Raw genomic sequence first — 21044 nt, forward strand, 5'->3', positions numbered from 1 at the left:
CACCATTATTATAATACCATTTATCATATGTCGTCACCACTAGGAAGGATCTAGGGATTCTCCATCAAGAATGAACAAGCTCTCAAATTTATCATTCTCAAGGATGCTTTAGTGTATGCCTTCTCTTGCTCGCCATCCATGGAGAATGAGAGAGATGATTCAAGCACGATATAGATATTATACTACATAGTGGGATGTTGATGGGAGTGTTCTCATGAATGCCCAAGGCAACCGTTTAAAAAATTACCTATAAACCTTGGTCATACAATCTTTTAAGAAGTCATTTATTAAGTGGATAAAGCAAAATACTAGGAACAAAAGTATACTAAATGTATTGGATAGATGCTCTTAATGGGCAATCCTTGTACATGTGGTCAATACCACAACCTGTGCATAGTGGTACTACTAGCTGTGGGTTGGTTGGTAGATTTCTTGATGGGACACTTGACAGCCGGTGGGATCCCTTGCAATGAAAGCATTGTAGCAGCATGCTTGTTTCTAAGGTATTGATGTCCCTCCCCCTATTAGATTGCATTGCAGCTATATAGACAAGGAAAACACTATCACCATCTTAAATATAGCGACTTAGGATCTGACTTAGGAGACTCTAAACCTGTAAGAATTCTCTAGGTAGTTAGTATCTCCTCCTATTCCCTCTTCCTCCCCTTGAGGTATTTCCGTTAGGGTCAATTGGTTCATGGGAGTTACTGTGGGAATGGATGGGTGGCTGCTGTGGGTGGCAACAATAGGAGCAATAGAGGTAACTCCATAACTCTTAGCATTCCTCTTTGAGGTGCCCTGGGTGAGGTGCCCCAGCAAGCATGGGCCTTATCGGTGGAGAAGACAAAGCAAGGTGATGAGCGGGTGGAGCCAATGCTACCAGCAATTGTTGCTGCCTCGAAGGTTGATTCTTATAGCAATAGGCAGTATCATGGTTTCCAACCCTCATGCATTACACACACCAAATCCTTTCTTATCTAGGTCTTAGGTGGGGGCATTCCGTGCTTGTTTGGTTAGCAAAACATATCAAACACCAGACCAACTCACATCTAGGATAGATGTGGTTACTCTATGTTGGCTTTTTTTACTCCAACTTTCCATTACTCGATCATTCCCTGCATAAGTGCGGCCGCCACTAGTTTTTCTAGAGTTGGTGCCACCTATGACTCTTTCCATTGATCTTTGAAGGCATTGTGCGAAGAGATGCTTTTGATGAGATTCATTCATGGAGATTCCTTAAAGAGATTCCCATGAAGTTATTGTCAAAATCTACGACACTCCCATAGCATGGCTCAATGTTTTTGTGCTTTTTCGAGTACAAGGCATTATGCAAGGTAGAATCAAGGATCCCTTCAAGGAATCTCCCAATTAGGTATTCATCACAAAATTTGTCATTGTCAACACATCGAGTGAAGATATCACACTCTATTGCTGTAGTCTCTATCTAATCAATCCTCTCCACGTCCCGAAAAGCCAAAAGCCCAACCAAAAATAGAAAGCCTCATCAACAACGGAGGAGACAACAACAAGGACCAACAACTCATAAAGTGATGAAGCAATTGTTGGTACCAATGAGATTCTCTTGCATCTTTGAAACCCCACTACCTGGACAAATGGCAAGCTAAATACCCTCCAAGAGGAACATTTGGCAAAAATTCAACAAGGTCTTGGCACTCACATACTCATTCAACATCACATTTCTACTCCGTTTTCATCTTTTGTTATGATAGCTCTAGAAGACGCTAATGGTATCCTCCCTTTTTTCAGTACACATTTGGGAGAGCACTTCAACTAAGGCAGATCTAACTAAATAGCTACGCAATCCTATGTGAGAACCCAATAAAATCTCTCCTATTTTTAATATAAAAAAATATTTCCTTGTCTTTTGGTTGTCAATTATTAGGGTGTTTTACAGACTCTTCCCCTTTTTCCCAAGTGGGCAAGAATATGGACATGGCAGACTCCCCATCCATTAAAATGGCCAGGGAAGATCTTCCCCTTTTGGCAGCTTTTTCCTCCTTTTCCCTGAGTGTGTAAAGCATCTTACGACATTATTATATGACAATACCGTGAAATCATGCAGGTGCTGGAAATGTTATGATAAGTGATATGCTGTCTTCTGACTATGCATGTCTTTGGCCTATGTTAGTCTACCATGTTTAAATGATGTATACTATTTAAATTGAAATTCAAGATTTACTGCAAGGATCCATCAATTAGAGTTCTTTTAGGGTACATATGGTCCTCTCCAGTGACAACTCATGAAGCCTGCAAACTGGAGTATAATTCCTTCAACGCAACACCCCCACACCACCCACCATCCAAAGCACCATACTAAAAATCCGATGATATTTCTGTGCCTTTCAAAAAAGGGCTCCTGCAATGGGTGCCTGAATTCCACTCATCAACATCCCTCGAGATTTGTTCAAGATAAAAACTTTACATGTTCATAATGCAAAATGACAAAACTGTGCGCCCTGTGAGTGGCTCTAAAACTCTTTTATGTCTTTTGGTGCTGTAGATAGGGCCTGTTCTAGATCTGAAATCAAGTCGTTGACATCCTCAATGCCCACCTGGAAGATGAAAAGATCGTTACAAAAGATGAAAAGCAGATTTTCCAGAACTTTTAGTGCACTACTTTGGTAACTTCAAAATAATTACTCACCGACAGACGAATCAAATCTTCGGTTAAGCCACGAGCCTCTCTCACATCAGCTGGGATGCTTGCATGAGACATGAAGCACGGTAGACTAATCAAAGATTTCACACTCCCTGCAATGTTACTAGTTTAGTTGGATCCCACTAAGTCCCTTTCAAGGCTCATAATTGTTAGTAAAAAGATCTTAAAACTGCTGAGATACAAGCACTCGTCGCAGGAACCTAAACATGACACAAGTCTAGGTGCACTATTAATTAAACTAAGGTGGCTTCAAGAATTTATTTTTGGACCATGACTAAACTACTTGAACCTTGCACGAAGAGAAGCTACAACCGCTGATTTGGACAGCTTGGTTCACCCTCTTCCTAGTCACCCTTTAGGCATGTGTTCTCACAAGCCATGGGGGTGTAGGATGCTGAGCCTGTTTAGTCCTTTGCTTCTTGGTTGTTCTACTGAGGGGACTAGCATCAAGGTCGCACGACCTGGACATGTCCTCATCATTGTTAGAGAGGGGATATAGTCCATTCAACATCCAAACCCTGGTATCTTGCGAACAGAGTTTGTAGTGTGGGACTTGAGCTGGAGCTCCCCCTCTCCCAGTGCAGCAGCAGCACCCCGCCCCGGCGCCGGAGCTGTGGATCTGTTTTTAGGCAAACGGGCCTCCCTCCTTAACCCTTCCCATTTTCTGCTTTACACTTTGCCTCCTTTTTCTTTTCTTCATTATCCCACTTTTACCTGCCGCTCTGTTTTTTTTATATCTTCCCCTTGTTCCAGCCTTTTCCTGCTCCTGCCTGGAGAGGCTGCTCGCTTCTTTGACAGGTTGATCAGTTCCCTTTGGAGGACGCCATGGCAGCTGCTGCTCCTTCCTTGTCCAAGGCCGCCACCAACTATCAATTATCAGAAGCGGACCTCCAGCTTCTTGCCTCCTCAGTGGCCTCATTGGAAGCCACCACATTGGTTTGCAAGTTACATCAGCAGCATACCAGCCCAGTGAAAAATACGTGATGTCTTGCAAGCTGCCCTAGTCAGTAAGCAAGGCTGTACCATAGATTTCTGATTTTTTGGCAATGGATATATGGAGAATTAAGTCAAAAAATAATTTTGATATAATCTTAATAAAACACAAGATGTGGGTAAAAAGATGGCCATCTACCTCTCCGCAATCACGTGGGAAGAACACAAAATCTGCAATTTTTCCTTTGATAGAAAGACAGGCCCTTCTCTCTTTGAAGTCCAGTCAAAGAATCCATCTCCATTCGCTGGGTTTGCAATGGGAACCCTCTTACATAAAATACTTCCCCTCAAACATTTCTGTCTAAGCAAGAAAAACTGGGGAATCTATGCTGTAAACTAGCAACTGTCTCCCAAGTTGAGTTCTCCTCTACCCTATCTTTCCACTTAACAGGGATCAACTTATTTCTAAGTTGCCTTTCCTTAAAATCAATCACCATTTCTGGTTCATGTGGAACATAGGACAAGTCCTCAACCTCAACAAACTCATGAGGAGTCACAATGTTATCCTCAAATCCCAGCATCTCTTTCAATCTATTGACATGAAAGACTAGATGAATTTCCACATTCCGAGGCAGTTCTACCTTGTAAGCTACCTCTCTGATCTTTTTAAGGATCCGGAAAGGTCCACAGTACCTAGGGGATAACTTCCCAACCTTCCCCGTGCATAACATCTTTGAACTCTTGGGTATTTGCAAATACACGAGCATTCCATTGGATAAATCCCTTGGCAAACAATGTCTATCAGCATAAAACCGTGCTTTATCTTGTGCATTTTTATATAGAGAATCTCTAGCTCTAGCTAGCATCTCTTGAATATCTGCCAAGAAATCCCTAGCCACATCATTTTGAATACCCTTAAGTCTCATAGCTACTGGAGATCTACATCAACAGAAACAGGCTCTTGGAGATGTACGCACGAAGCACATACCATCAATGCCTACCCACAAGGGCCCTCAACAAGACTTTCTGTGATCTACCATGTTCACGGCACGAGTAGAAAACTCAAGTCCAGGCACAAATCCATTTAAAAAAAACTACACAACTGACAACACAATAATAACCCAAGGCATCACTTATATAGTGATAATTGTTGGCCTAGGAGAGGAGCTGCAACAACAAAGTTAGGGTTTGGCATAGCAGCACACTCACACACAGTGAAGAAGTACACACAGTAAACTCAAGATGATGGTGAGAGATGCAAAGAATAGGATTGCATTGGAATGTGTGGTGCTAGTAGGTCAACTCCATAATATCATAATACAACTAAAGTAGATGGTGTCCTTTCACACCAAATCTCCAAGGGAGGGAAAAAGTGCCCTTGGTTAGCCCATGTTCACATGTGGCACTACTCATATCAGGTATGCCAATAAATCCCCCCCTGTAGTGCTAATGTGAACCTGTACAAGGTGGGTGGCACATCACTCTTTGTAGGAGAGTAAGCCCAAAGCTTTGCAGAAAGCTTCAAACTTCTCTCGAGACAATGCCTTCATGAACAGATCTCCAACATTGTCTTGTGTAGAGCAATAAGATAATGTGATCTCCCCTGCATGTATCATCTCTTTGACATATTGATAATGAATCTCGATGTGCTTAGTACGTGCATGAAACACCGGGTTTCGTGCCACAACAATAGCATTCTGACTGTCAATGAGTATGGTAGTGGGTGTCTATTGACATTCACGAAGATCAACCATCAATCTCCTTTGCCATACACAATCCACTATGGCTGTAAAGGCTACCTTGTACTCAACCTCACAAGTAGATGTGGCAACACTGGGTTGCTTTTTGCTCAACCATGATATGCATGAATTCCCCAAAAAGAAACAATTCCCACTGGTGGATTGCCATGTATTATAGTCACCAACCCAATCTAAATCACTGTAAGCATGTAACTGCAAGCTACCCCCTTGGGATGCCAGAGCCAGATCCAGAGTGCATTGAAGATAGCCGAAGATCTGATTTATTGCTTGCCAATGCTTTGTATCTTGGATGTGCATAAATTTGCTACACTGGGAAACCCCAAACTGAATATTTGGGCGTGTGTTGCATAAGTATATAAGGCAGTCCACTTCTTGGCTGTAAATACTCATATCAAAAGGCTCCCCAACATCATACACGCTCAATTTGAGCCTTGGTTCCATTGAAGTAGAGACGGCTTACAATCTTGAAACCCAAACTTGTGCAACAGCTTCTGAATGTACTTTGATTGCTGTACATAAATCCCAACATCTGTCTGCACAAATTGTATGCCCAAATAATAATGCAACCATCCTAAATCTGTTATCTCAAATGAGGTTTGCAATTCAGCTTTGAAGGCTGAAATTTTCTCCTTATTATTCCCTATTAGCAACATGTCAACCAGCATATAGAATGAGCATAATCAAAGTGTCAGGATCCTCTTTCACATAGAGGGTGCTCTCTGTTGGACTATTGTGAAAGCCCTGGCTTGTCAAATAAGTATGTATTTTCTCATACCAAGATCGGGGAGCTTGTTTGAGACCATAAAGTGCTTTTTGAATTCTACATACTTTGCTTTCATGACCATGCATCTCAAAACCAATGGCTTGATTTATATAAACTTCTTCTTGCAAATCCCCATTGAAAAAAGCTAATTTATGTCCAATTGTTGCACTTTTCATCCATGATGGGTAGCCAATGCAACAACACATCTAACTGTGGAGAAGTAGGTGCGAAAGTCTCATCATAATCAATGCCCTTTTTTGGGCATATCCTTTGGCCACAAGCCTGGCCCGGTACCTATCAATGGTACCGTCAGAATTTCTTTTCAACTTGTACACCCACTTTGTGCCTATTGACTTCTTGCCAACAGGCATGTCTGCCAAATCCCATGTGTTGTTTTTGTGGATAGAATCCATCTCATTTTGCATGGCTTTTACCCAATGTTCATCCTCATCTAGCTCATCTACATCACAAAGTGTACTCATGCAAGCAACATCTGCATGTTCTCTTGCATTACATGAACCAGTCCGTGTCCTACTACCAAGTGGAGCTGAAAGCTTGCTTTCCTGTAGGATACGGAGCAACCAAGGAGGCACAACTCTAGCCTCTTCTGTTGCTGTCCGCTCTTCCTGCTTCCTCTACATTTTGACGTGTAATGAGCTCATTTATGGGTTATTTTTGAGCGCCCAGATGCTGTCCATTAGGCAAAGTTGATGGCTGATCTGTTGTGCCATCAATTCCCAATGAGAGAAGTCCTTCAAAGATGTTATGTAGGCCTGAAGGTGGCTGTCCAAAAAAATCAGCCAATGGCTGGTCTGAATTTTCAGCAAAGATGTCTCTACTATCCAAAAGCCTTTGTGTGGAAGGATTAAAGAGACGGTATCCTTTACTGCCACTAGTGTAACCCACAAATATGCACTTAGTGGCTTTGTCATCAAGCTCACCTCGCAATTACTGAGATACATGTGCATAAGAAATACATCCGAAAACTAAGTAATCAACTTTAGGTTTCCTCTCCTCGTGCCAAGCCTCATATGGCGTTAAGGTTTTCAATGCTTTGGTAGGACATCTATTCAACACGTGTAGCACACATGATTGCATCCATCCAAGAGTTGCTCAAGAGCTCAAGCCTATAGCCAAGACCAACCAAAAAAATAGTAAAAACAGCAGACAAAAAAGGATAAAAATGGCACTTTTGCAAACGGTCAAAATTGTGCCAATGGTCATATCGTACCGTACGATATCGCACGGTACAAATAGGTTCCTACCAGTACGAGAAACAACCATGGTTCTTCTTAATCCTAGGCACATACAATACATTTGAAAGACATAAGTCTGCACCATCTGCTGTTGTGAGGACCCCTCACCAACACCCTGAACTGGATAAGAAGAATTGCGTGCACATGTTACCCGTTTGCCTTCAAGGGCAGCCATAAGCTTCTTAAACAAATTCCTCTGTGAAGTAATGTGTTTAGAAGTACCACTGTACAAGTACCATGTGTTGTGTCTTTCATTGACACAGAGACATATGCTCTAATGATGCATCATAACCGCGAGTTAGAAAAGTCCACTCATCCTACACAAGATTTACTGATGCATCAACTTTCACTGTAGGTGATGAAGAAGAATCTACAACCATGCCGCTTTTCTTTTTCTTCTCCTTTGCAAGCCACTTTCTGCACTCATTTAAATAGTGACCTGGATTTTTGCAGAAGTGACTTGCCCTATTTCTTGGGCTTGCCTGCATCATTTTTAGCCTTTTGTGAAGGATCAACCTTTGGTTGAAAATTGCTTTTGGCTTTTCCTTTGCCCTTGCCTTAGGCAACAAAAGCCATATCACTACCACGCATGGTTTTTCCAATTCTGCTCCTGCTGTAGCAACAAATTAACCAGCTCTTCAAACAAGATTGGTTCCAGGTTTCCCTACCTAGATAGAGTGAGTGATGTGTGTAAGTTCAGGTAAGTTTTTTTTTGCAATGATGACAATATCTTGGAGACCAACTCCTTTTCAGGAATGAAGCAACTGCTCCCAAAGATCTCGGATCTTCATAAAATGATCAGCCATGCAGTCCTCATCTTCCATGGACACATTTTCCAACTCCCTTTTAAGAAAGGCAACTCTGGTCTCATTCTTAGCTTGATACATGGTCTCCAATACATCCCATGTTGCATGCACGAAAGCCTTGCTGTGCATCCCATGGTCTCCAATACATCCCATGTTGCATGCACGAAAGCCTTGCTGTACTGATCCATAGGCCTAAGCTTGATTAAGAACAAGATGCTCATTTACACATGATTAAGACAGAGGAGAGAGAAGAAGAGAGATTGGTGTCTGTATTTTAATATGGTACAAAAGGTGACATTACTATTTGTACATGGTTGGGCCCTTGGTCAACCCCAAAGGGGGTTGACCTCTGGCCCTGTATATGCTCTACTGATGAATGAATGGCTTAACTGCTGAATGAACTTGATGAATGATGAATTATGGACTGTATGCTTATATATATGCTTGGGAAGCAGTTGGCCAACAGTAACTGTTGTCGGCCTAATGTGTGGACAAATATTCACATAAATTGTTACCTATTGATCTTGCCACACCTGTTGCCCACTGTAGAACATCTGGCCGCCTTCTACACAAGGTCTGCTACCAACCGACAGGGTACTGCTACCAGCCGATAGACCCTTATGTCTTCCCATGATGATGATGATGATGTTGCTGCTGATGTTGATGATGATGATGATGATGCTTTTGATTCTGATGTTATAGATAATGCTGTGACTTAAATGTTGACCTTAATTGATGATTAATCAGGGATTAAGAATGTTCATGCAGAGGATTAGCCATGGCATAGGCATGCATGTGACATCCCAAGCTCGTCGTGAGGTCTTGCAAGACCTCATATGCGGTATGATTGATCGCTTTATTGACAAAGCAATCAAAGCCATCGCTTGGGCATCACGAGTATCCCATCTTTTCTCCTCCTCTGAGGGAGGACCAAGTAGTGCAGCTTGCTAAGCACCACAGCTAGGTGTGTTAGCCGCTATGTCTGTAGGACGTACATCTTCACCTAATACATAACCCCATAAACCTTTGGCCACAAAAAGGTTTTGGACCATGAAACTCCACAGGGAGTAGTTATTGCCATCCAGTTTGTCCTCTTAGGAAAAAACCCCGAATATATCAGTTGTATTCCCAACCATAATGCTGAAATCTCTTTGCGAAGAGATATGCAAACACTTGCACCCAAGTATGCTGTAAAAAGCACCCACAAGCAAAAACCCCATAAACCGGAGTGCTATGCTAGGCAATCACAGGTTCCTGAGCAAACTTTTTGCCTCTAATACAAGGCTGCAATAAATGTTTGGAGTGTCTTGACAACACAAGCAATGCAAATCTCTACACAATAAATGCATAAACATCCAATCAAGGCCTATAGAATGGAAAACCTCAAATTTTTGTGCAGCAGTGAGCTGTATGATGTGCCAATCGCACACAAATGCAAAAAGCCTCCAGTATGTATATTCCCTACAACTTCAATTGTGCAATTAAGCACTAACTTCTGAAAACCCCCAAATTTCTACAAAGCTTGCAGCTTGAATTATGCAATTAAGCATGACTTTAAAAAAATCTCCAATTTTCACTAAACCTAGCAACCTGAAATCTTGCACGGTACTACTGCCTGCACTTGGAATTATGCACTGAAGCATGTTATTCTCAAAAACCCCAAAAACAGAATCCAAAGTACCTACTGGAAGAGGGTCGGGTGGCCGACTATCACAACAGAGAAGCAACAACTTTGAAGGTGCTGAGCTGAAGTGAGACAGTGGAGCGATTGAGGTTCTAGCACAGCCAGCTAACAGAGGGCGAAGACCAGCCTTGGAGCACAATGGCTAGCAGGCGAAGACAACGTTCCGGCGAATAGGCAGGCAGCTAGAGGCGAAGGCGACGGACGGCGAGTAGGTAGGTATCCAGAGGCGAAGTTGATGGATGGCAAGCAGGCAAGTGAGGCAACCGGAATGCCGTTGGCGTTGCCGACTAATTAGAGTCAACGACGGTGACTGGACGAACAGCGATGGGCGGTGATGGACAAAAATGAAATTGACGAAAGTGATGCCCAAAAAAACTCGAAATTTCAGCTTGTGCCACGTCAGGCACAAAGTTGGGCGGAGCTCTGCCCATTGTGCTACGAGCGCTGCCCCTAGGCCGGGCGGAGGCGGACCCCCCCACACTAGTGCCGCCAAAACGGGTGCAGGGTGGTGGCAAGTAGGGCAAGCAAGGCGGCGGGCATAGTGGTTGGAACTGGAAATGTACCGAGCAGAAGGTCACAGCAGGCGCCGGACGGAAGGTTGAGTCATAGTCACAGGAAACGGCCGTTTCAGTCCCTAGAAACGTATTTCTCCGTTTCAGGACCCATGGGCGTTTCTCGTTTCTCAAGTGATATTGTCACAAGAAATGGCCGTTTCCACCCCTAAAAACACGTTTCCTTGTTTCCATTCCTCCAACATTTCCGTTCTCGTTTCTCATTTCTCGTGACTACGGGTCAAGTTGGGCCATTGTCTGGTCGTGCGTGAACGGATGGAGGTGTCGCCTGCGAGCAGCAAAGCTCTAATACCACTGTTGGCCCAAGAGGGGAGCTACAACAACAAAGTGAGCGTTTGGCATAGCATCACACTCACACACACAGTACACTCGAGATGATGATGAGAGATGCAAAGAATAGGATTGCATTGGAATGTGTGGAGCTAGTAGGTCAACTCCATAATATCATAATACAGCTAAAGTAGATGGTGTCCTTTCACACCAAATCTCCAAGGGAAAAAATGGGAAAAAGTGCCCTTGGTTAGCCCATGTTCACATGTGGCACTACTCATATCATGTATGCCAATAATAACTACCACTATAAATAGCTAACCTACTATAGATAGCCAGTAGCTTGGATCTCTAGGTAATCAATACCCGAGCCCTCATAGACCCTTGGTGTCCCAACGAGTTGGAGCTCCCCCTGCACACGCTAGCCACCCGCCCCCCTCTTTCTCCCCCTTCTCCTTGCGCGTTTCTACGCCGGCCCCCCATCTCCTCTTCGTGCCGCTCTACCCTCCACCTCGCCTTTGCACCCCCCACCTCCGCCTCTGCCTTGCAATCGAGCAGAGAAAACAGCGCTTGCAGCAGATTACAGCAGCCCACTGTACTTGCAGTCGTACAGTGCTGTACGATCTGCACACGTGGGAAGTACGGCTGAATATGCAGAAGAAAACAGCAGCAACACACAGATACAGCAGCCGCCTCCTTCTTCTGTGCTTTTTCACGCTTGAGTACATAAGTGCATCCCCTCCACGACTCCTTTTCCCAAAAGCTAGAGAGAGGGGGAGGAGAGAGAAGCACTCACTCCAAAAGTGGAGTGGCCTCCTCCCCATAAAAATCCTAGGGCCCCCAAACTTTAAAAGTTCCCTAGGGCCACTAAGGCCTAGGGGCAACTTTTATAAACATTAAAAGTTTAATGTTCTAGTTCCCCCCTTCACACCTAGGGATGTCCACACATCTTAAACTCTGTCCGGGCACCCCCCATGTGAATCATAAAATATTCTGACTCTGCAACCACCATGCCCACACTTGTGCTGTTCCATTTTCACAGGGCCATGACAGCTAGACTCTCAGCCGGCCAAGCATGTGAAGGCGCCTAGGCCAAGCGGGCAGCGCCCAGGCCTGCCTACGCCAGGCGGCTAGGCAGCCAAGCCACATAGGCGCCTAGGCTATGCCAGGCGGGCTGGTGCCTAGGCTAGGCGGGCTGGTACCCACGCCAGGCGGGCAGCGCCCAAACCTACGCAGGCGCCCAGCCAGGCCCTGTAGGCGGCCCAGCGCAGGAATCACATCTGGCTGGCGTAGGCGCACACGCAGGTTGGTGCGAAGGTCCTGGCGCCGGGGGCAGCAATGACGACAGCAGCGACGGCCATCACTCCACGTCAGCACAGCAAGCACCGGCTAATCCAGGAGGTTGAGAAAAAAAAAACACGTAAGGAAAGCATTCGTTTTTAGTGCTTTCGTTTTTTGTTTTTTTTAGGGGAGTTAAATTTTTTTTTTTAAAAGGTTTAAAAGTCCTCCCCTCTCCAAGGTTTCCAAAGGTGTTTAAAAAAAAAAAGAAAAGCGAATATATATATCCATATATATATATATATATATATATTAATATATATATATATATATATTCCAAAAAAAAAACACAAAAGCAAAAGCAAAAGCTAAGCCTAGCTTTTCGAGTTTATTTTTGGCTTTTGGGAAACCTTTATAAACCCCCTCACGTGGGCTTCTTGCCACACATCTCTCGAGTTCTCAAGTTCTCAAGTTTTCAAGCTCTCAAGCTCTCAAGTTCCCGTGCACTTTTGTTGTGCAAAGATCGAATTTTCTCTCCGCATACCCTCTTCACGATGTCGACCCAAGAATTTGAGTTGGAGCCCCTCGTGGAACGTGAAGGCTTGCCGGCTACGGAAGGCACTGATGCCGATCTTTTTGACGAGTTTGTGTCAAAATCAGATTTCCAAGAGTTCAAAGTAGCTCTCGAAGCTTCTTCGACGGAACGTCAAGCACAAATCGCAGCCCAGATGCAGGCTTTGCAGAACTCCATCGCTCTATTGACCACTACCCTCTCTACTTTCTCGGGAATGGATACCTTGGCTTCTGCTTTAGGCCCCAATATTACTCCGGAACCGTTCGGGGGCGAGCAAAAGCAGAGAACCAAGGAGATCGTGGACACTTGGCTACACAAGTGACAAGTTCACTTTCAGTTTCATCCATATGATGATGGAAAGAAGATCCAGTTAGCAGCAGGTTTCCTGTCCGGCAAAGTTTTGCTTTGGTGGAAGGAACTGAACCCTGAGCCAACGACTTGGGCACAATTTGAAGATATTTTCAAGACAGAATTCCTCAAGAAAGAGGATGATTATGATGTTGTTGCCCGGTTTTCAGCTTTGACCATGACCTCGCAGCACCTCACTTATGAGGTCTACCTCCAGAAGTTTCGTGACTTGCAGATGAAAACTACAAAGATGGATCCCACTACTCTTTTGGGGTTTTTCGTAGCTGGTTTACCAAACTCGTACCGATTACAGGTTAAAAATAACAAATGTAAAACTTTGGACGAGGCCATTCATTCAGCTCGTATCTATGATGATACGATGGTCTCTTCCAAGTCGAAACCCGTTACCGAGCAGGGGAACAAGCATAAAAGAAAGTTCTCCGCACCTATGGCTAACAAGACAGAAGGCAAGTCTTCGGACCAACCTTCGAAGAATACAAGTTCGACACCAGCGAAGAAGAAACGACTCCTTAGGGCTTTAAAGCTCAAGAAGGAAGGACGTTGTTTTATCTGTGAAGAAAAAGGACACATGCGTAATGAGTGCCCAAAGCAAAAGGGTACCAAGTCAAACGCAGGACCCAAGCCAAAGGCAGCTAACCAGTTGTCTTTGACAGGTACGTCAATTACTGTACTTTCTCGCCCTAGTACTTGTTCTGATTGTCTGTTCAATTCTAAGGTATTTGGCATGCATGATCTTCTCCGAGTTTATGGAGAAGTGAATGGCCATAAAATTCACATTCTTTTAGACCCTGGCAGTTCGCATAACTTTGTTAACTACAAACTTGTGCAGAAATTGAGTCTTGATACGACACTCAGCGACCATACCTATGAGGTACGTCTACCTGCGGCGGCGGGCAGACAAGTTTGGGATCGCAAGGTGAAGATGCTTCCAATCCAGATTCAGGACTACAAAGATACTCTGGAAATTTCATAGTCACAGGGGACGGCAGGGACGGAGCCTAGGAACGCTGGGACGCCGAAACGGGACGGCGCAGGGACGGGGACGGACGGGGACGGACGGACGTCCCCCGACGGGCGTTTCAAACAGGGGACGGCGCAGGGACGGGGGACGGCTGTCGGGGACGGCCTGTGCGGGGGACGGCAGAGAGCCGTTGCGCCTGCCGTCGTTGCGCCTGCCGTTTTTGGCCGTTGCGCCTGCCTGCCCGTTTCTAGCCATTTATGGCTGTTACTTCTTGTTGCTATTTTTCTTGAATTATTTTGTGCATAATAGGATGTTTTGCTGCTGAAAAATCATCACGATTTTGAGTTCATTTCAAGCTTCGGGGGCAGTGCCCCCGAACTCCCCCGAACTGCCGGCCCCCCTTGGATCCCCCCGGCGGCAGAAATTTAGAGAGAGTAGTATAAGAACATGCTATCTATATATGGTGCTGTCTCAAACACATTGCATAGACTGTCTCTCTAGCGGCTAGCCTCTAGTCTTCAGCACTATTTTTGTCATTGACTCATTTGAGTCCGTCCATGTAAATTTGTGCTCATTTTGATGTACTTCCAAAGTAGAATAAGTGTAGAGTAGAAAAATTAAAAAAAAAGTATTTTTTGAGTGCCGTTCCCTCCCCCGTCCCCGTTCCCTACTTATGGCCGTCCCCCGTCCCGTCCCCGTCCCCGTCCCCTGTCACCGTCCCCCGTCACCGTCCCCTGTCCCTTGTGACTATGTCTGGAATGCTATGTCATGCATCTGGAAAATGTAGACTTGTTATTAGGGATTGAGTGGTTTAAGACTCTTGATGTCCAGATAGATTGGTCTAGTCATATTTTTTCTTTTCAGCATAGGGACACCAAGTATAGTATTTTAGGTGATTGTATCCATCCCTCTCAGGGACCTCTTGTAAATACTATTGATTTTGGAAATATAATGGATTCTTCTTTGTATACCGCTTTCCATTGTGTATTGATTCCACTTTCTTCTTTTCTCATCCCTTCCATGGATGTGAATGAATTAAGTGTGTTTGAAAGCAAAGAATTACAGAAGATACTCAAGATGTATTTCCTAAGGAACTGCCATCGGGTTTACCACCTGAACGGGCAATAGATCATCGTATTGACTTGATCCCTGGTGCTCATCCTGTGAGTATTCCACCTTATAGGATGAGCCAAGCTGAGGAAGATGAGTTGGCTAAACAACTCGAAGATTATTTGAGGATGGGCCAGATCCGTCCAAGTAAATCACCTTGGGGTGCACCTGTGTTGCTTAGGAGAAAGAAGGACAATACTTGGAGAATATGTATAGATTACAAAAGATTGAACAAGCTGACTATTAAGAACCGTTATCCTCTCCCTAGATCAAATGACCTAATTGACCGGTTAGCAGGAGCGAAATATTTCACGAAGATAGATTTACGTACTGGCTATCACTAGATACGTATTCATGAAAGGCATGTCGAAAGAACCGCCTTTCGGACTAGGTATGGCCATTACGAGTTTCTCGTATTACCTTTTGGGTTAACCAATGCTCCAGCCACTTTCTAGCAAATGATGAAGATCTTTTTCGTGAACATTTGGGGAAATTTATGGTGGTGTTGCTAGATGATATTTTGATATATAGCCGTACTATCGAGGATCATGTCAGACACCTCATGATTGTCTTATCTATTTTGAGACAGAATCGACTATATGCTAAGTTAAGTAAATGTGAGTTCTTTATGACCGACATCATTTACTTGGGACACAAGATCACTAGAGATGGATTGAGCATTGACTATGACCGAGTTCAGAAGGTTTTAGACTGGCCTATACCACGAACAGTGAAACAACTTCGTTCTTTTCTCGGTTTTGTTGTTTTTCTTCGGAAATCTGTACGGGAGTACTCACAGCTCACACTACTGATGACCGACTTATTGAAAGGTCGTGGACGTAAGTCCAATCAGCCTATCACTTGGAATAACGATTTGGATATGGTCTTCAGACTTTTGAAAGATAAAGTCAAGGAAGCACCTATGTTAGCATTGCCTAATCCTACTCGGCCTTATGTTCTTGAAACTGATGCCAGTGACTCTGCTATCGAGGCTGCTTTATTTCAAGATGGTAGACCGGTTGCTTTTGAAAGTAAAAAGCTAGACGACACTCAATCTCGTTGGCCAACCCTTGAGAAGGAGCTTTATGCTGTGATTCATGCTCTCAAGGTTTGGAGACATTATTTATATGGCTCCAAGTTTGTGGTATTGACTGATCATCAGTCAATCAAGTATGTGTGTGATGCAGATGATTTGAGAGGCAGGAAAGCTCGTTGGATAGAGTTAATGCAAGATTTTGATTTTGAGATCCGTTATCGGAAAGGGTCCATGAATAATATTGCAGATACGCTTAGTCGGATTAGAGAGGTGAATACTTTGTCGTTCACCGAGATTTCTACTGACTTATTTCAGTCATTGAGAGGGCTTTGCAGGACTGATAGTTATTTAAGTCCATTTTGGCAGAAGATCCAGGACGGGAGCTCATTGATTGACCAAGACTCAGTGACTGACCAGTCTACTATACAGGCTGCAGGAGGTTAGTGGATGATTCGGAATGGTTTGCTATTCCGTAATGACAAAATTTGTGTACCACAGATCCCGGACATTAGGTCCAAGATTCTGAGGGAGTGTCACGACGCCCCTTCTGTTGGACACCCTGGGGTACACAGGACACTATCATTAGTGAAACACACTTTTTATTGGCCGAAGATGAAAGGGTATGTAGAAGATTATGTTCTCAAGTGTCAGATTTGTCAGGCAAATAAAGCTGAACGCTTTAGATAGGCTGGGTTGTTGCATCCTTTATAAATCCCAGGTAATAAATGGAAAAGTATTTCCATGGATTTTATTACCGGATTGCCAAGAACACATCAAGGCCACGATTCTATTTGGGTTGTGGTAGATCGCTTGACAAAAATGGCTAGGTTTTTACCGACCCGAAAGACTATTACAGTTACGCAATTAGCTCGGCAATTTATCGAGCAATTGTTTAGACTGTACGGATTACCGCAGGACATAGTCAGTGATAGGGACTCTAAGTTTACAAGTGACTTTTGGAAACTTGTTTTTGAGAAGTTAGAAACAACTTTGAATTTGAGTTCCTCTGATCATCCTCAATCTGATGGCCAGACTGAAAGAGTGAATCAGATTTTGGAGGATATGCTTCGAGCATATGTATCCAAAAGACAGAGTTCATGGGAGGATTATCTTCCTATGTTAGAATTTGCATATAACAGTACTAAGCATACGAGTACAGGATTTAGTCCTTTCATGCTTATGTATGGTTTTCAACCAAGATCACCTGTTACAGTAGGATTCTCAGGACTTCAGCATGATGCAGCACGTAATTTTTTGCAAGATATGCAGGAAATGTTACAAGTTGCAAAGGAATCTATTAGAAGTGCTCAAGACCGAGATAGGTTTTATTCTAATAGACATCGTTTACCTAGAGAGTTCTCTGAAGGAACGATGGTGTATTTGCGAGTTCCGAAAGATTCCGAGACTTTACGAACAGGTAGATCTCCGAAATTATCCCCTAGATACTGTGGACCATTTCGTGTTACACGACGGATTGGTTCAGGTGCATATGAATTGGATTTGCCTTCTCATGTGAAAGTTCATCCTGTATTTCATGTCAGTAGACTTAAGGAAGTACTGGGTGGAGCAGATCAGTTAGTTACTCCTCAAGAAATTATAGATGTCCAAGACATGACATTTGTTCCGCACGAACCTGAAAAGATTCTTGGATTTCGTGAACGAAGATTGCGTCATACGCTTATCACGGAATACAAGATCAAGTGGAAGGATCGTGTTGAGGAGGACGCTACATGGGAGACATTGACTTCTCTTCAGAGAGATTACCCTGGCTTTTTAGTGAGCTCAGGAGTGAGCTCTTAGAGGAAGGGGAGTATGTCATGTGCACAGTGGGTATCTACCGTGTGCTATACGCATGCAAGACTAGTTTCGAGGCTTGGGGAAGCTTGGAACTAGGCAGGCTGATTGACGAGCTGAGTTAGGGATATACTAACGGGCGGGCACCCAAGTATGGACGGGCGAGCGGCCAAGTGTGGATGCCCGATGACCGGCCAAGAGCCTATAAAAGGGTGGCCAAGGTTAGTTATTGTAGATAGAGAGTCTCACGAGTTTGTGAGAGCTCTATGGTCTTGGAGCCTGGATCTAGTGCAGACGTGCACCTGCTTTATGCAGCCGAGGCCGGCAGCAATCTCGAGGCCCGCGAGGGCAGCTTCGTGGCGGTATGGGACGTCGCGAGGAGGAGATTGGTTGGTACGTCAACCTAGTTAGCTCAGCTCGTGGCTCGGTGGGGACAGCCAAGACTGTGGGCTTACCCACGGCTGTCATGGTTGGGAGGTGAGTCAGGCCTGCACCCCCTTGCTTGTTTGTTGTTCGTTTGTTTGCAGGATTCGAGTTTCGAACCAAGATCGATCGCGAGGAGATCCGTGGGGATTTGACAATTAGACAATGCCAAATATGGTAAGACCTTCCCATCTCTCTCATATTTGTCCATGCTTTCATGCTATCTACCACCATTGATCACCAATGATGTAGATCATGGAGTAATGTCATGTCTACATGGACTTATCTTTGTCCCTATCCAAGAGGCACCCCTGCATTACCCACTCTAGCAGGAGGATTGCCCTTGAGGAGGGATTATCTATCAAGGTCCATCTCTCTGTCTATCTACAATCAGTCAGTCTCTCAGTCTATGTGTCTATCTTGTGTGATCTTACAGTCATATATCTCTGACACTCTGTCTATCAGTCTATATGCCTCTCTTTTGTGGATTAGCTACCCACATTCTCTTGGCATTTTCTGTCAATGTCCCCATTTATCTTCTATTTGTCAGATTCTCTCATGTCTATCTGATAGTCTCTCTCTCTGTGGGACCACTCTACTGGCTGATTGCGCCTCTCTCTGTCTGTCTATGATCCACTCTTGTCCCTACCCTTGTGGACCCATATGAGGATATCACTTGAGGAGGGGTGTCTCAGGATCTTTGTCTGTCATGTCTTCTGTCTTGTCTCTTAGTCTATCGGTCTTTATGTCTGTCTTCTAGTCTTGTCTTTCTGTCTTCCTCCTAGTGTCCACTTAAGGAGGGTGTTGGAAATAAGTGCACACTAGGTGTACTATTTCTCTAGTCTACATTTGTCTAGTCTCAGTTTTTGTCTTGAGTCTTGAGTGTGTGCCATGTGGCACCTCTACATTTATCCCATAAGCACTCTTGCTCAATGTCTTGTACTTGGCCCTATTTATTCACGGGTCACATCAATGGGAATATCTCTCAGTTTTGCTTCATTCCTCTTGCACTCTTCTCCATGTTCTAGCTTAGTGTGATACCATGCTAGATTTCTAACAGTAATGGACTTTCTGTGCCAGCCGGATTCATATGATATTATCTTGGACAGACCCTTCATGAGGGAAGCCAAGGTGATGCATGGTTGGGCATTAGACCAAGTGTATATACGAAAGGATTCACAAATTTTGAAGATTGATCTCCATACGTGGAAGGCGCACCCCATGGAAGGGCAATTGTTTGGAGATAATTCGGTCACAACAGAACGAACCACATCCTTATACAAATCTACCAACCAGTTAAAGAACACTCACGGAAGAGGAAGAGAACGAGATATACGCGTCGCTTCCATCTCCAGACTTTAGTGAAAACTGGATACATGTACTTGCCACCATAGATATGTTACCTCCTAGAGAAACAAAGTATGTTAAGTTGGGAACCATTCCTACTACCTCAGTACTCATGGTAAGTGTGCAACTTATGGAAGAGGAAATAGAGGATGAAGCCTCAAGCACAGAAGTGCCTGGTCGCAGCAGCACTAACGCCTCAGGAAGTGGCAAAAACAAAAGAGGTATATCGCTCGACGCAATGCTTTGTTGCGAAGTAAACCCACGGACGCCCACCAATGGCTAAGATATATCGAGGTCACGATGAGTTCTCTAAGAACTGGGGTGAGGAGTTGAGTAAGATCACCTTGGAAGGGAAACAAGAAGAGAAAACTACTCTTCAAGAGCCTGATCTGCCTAAACTTCAAGAGCCTGATCTGCCTAAGAACTGGAGTGAGGAGTTGAGTAAGACTTCTGGTACATTGAAAATCATCACCTTATTATCCACATGCAAATGGCTAAGCTGAGAGCACTAACAAGATTCTATGTGCTATCTTGACCAAGACCTTACAGGCCAGTAGAGCGGATTAGAAATACAAGCTGACAGCGAGCGACAGGTTATACTCCCTTTCGTCTAACTTATGGCATTGATGCGGTAATGCCTATGGAATTCCTAGTTCCAAGCCTACGTATTGTAGTACAAGAAAGGCTTATGGAGAATGCATTAAGAAGAGATTGATGAGCAACGGCTAATTGCCTTGCATGGATGTATGGTCAAGAAACTACGGAGAAAACATTGGTTTGACCATAACCTAAAATATAAAGAACTTAAAAAAGGAGACCTTATATATATATACCTAGATGAATCTAGGAACATGTCCAAATTCACCTTTTAGGAACGTGCATGTTATATACTCATGGTAGTCAACCCACAAGACTATATAACTGTCAACTCCATTATGCATAGTATGGACTAGATACTACGACATCCCCACTAATGTCATCAGTGCCCAATAGTGGGTGTAGAGATCTGTATCAAGATATGCTCTCACACACGCACTCCACAAACACACACACTCAAGAGCATATATTCACACAAAGGCCTTCGTACTGAGTTTCTGTCAAACCTCCGAAGATGCAGGGCAGAATCAACCATAATGAAGCCTAGCACTAAGGGAAGTAGCAACTAGAAAGAAATAGTACAGCAAATAAGTATGGTGTTGGAAGCACCAATAAAAAGAAATTGAAATACCGAGGGTTAGGACCTTTCAAGGTGTCTGAGACCTTGTCCTAATGTATGGTGTTGGAAGCACCAATAAAAAGAAATTGAAATACTGAGGGTTAGAACCTTTTAGAGTGTCTGAGATCACCCCACAAGGGTCAGTCAGAATCGAAACTATCGATGGGATCGAAATGGAGCGGTATATCAACGGAAGTAAGTTGAAAAAATAT

At 44.0% G+C, this 21044-nt stretch overlaps 1 protein-coding gene across 1 annotated transcript in view; it reads right to left on the reverse strand.

The window, feature by feature from the left end:
* Nucleotides 1-2195: 2195 nt before the first annotated feature.
* Nucleotides 2196-21044, reverse strand: part of CBL (cystathionine beta-lyase) — a 101839-nt gene continuing 82990 nt past the window's right edge. The window contains exons 12-13 of the mRNA XM_086772296.1: nucleotides 2666-2772; nucleotides 2196-2573 (exon numbers count right to left, since the gene is read on the reverse strand). Of these exons, the coding sequence (XP_086628422.1) occupies nucleotides 2490-2573; nucleotides 2666-2772 (191 nt within the window). The 3' untranslated portion in view covers nucleotides 2196-2489. The remainder of the gene's footprint in view (nucleotides 2574-2665; nucleotides 2773-21044) is intronic.

The sequence above is a fragment of the Cibotium barometz genome, chromosome 3, assembly GCF_041138505.1.
Source record: "Cibotium barometz isolate CiBa-2024 chromosome 3, ASM4113850v1, whole genome shotgun sequence".
NCBI lineage: Eukaryota > Viridiplantae > Streptophyta > Polypodiopsida > Cyatheales > Cibotiaceae > Cibotium > Cibotium barometz.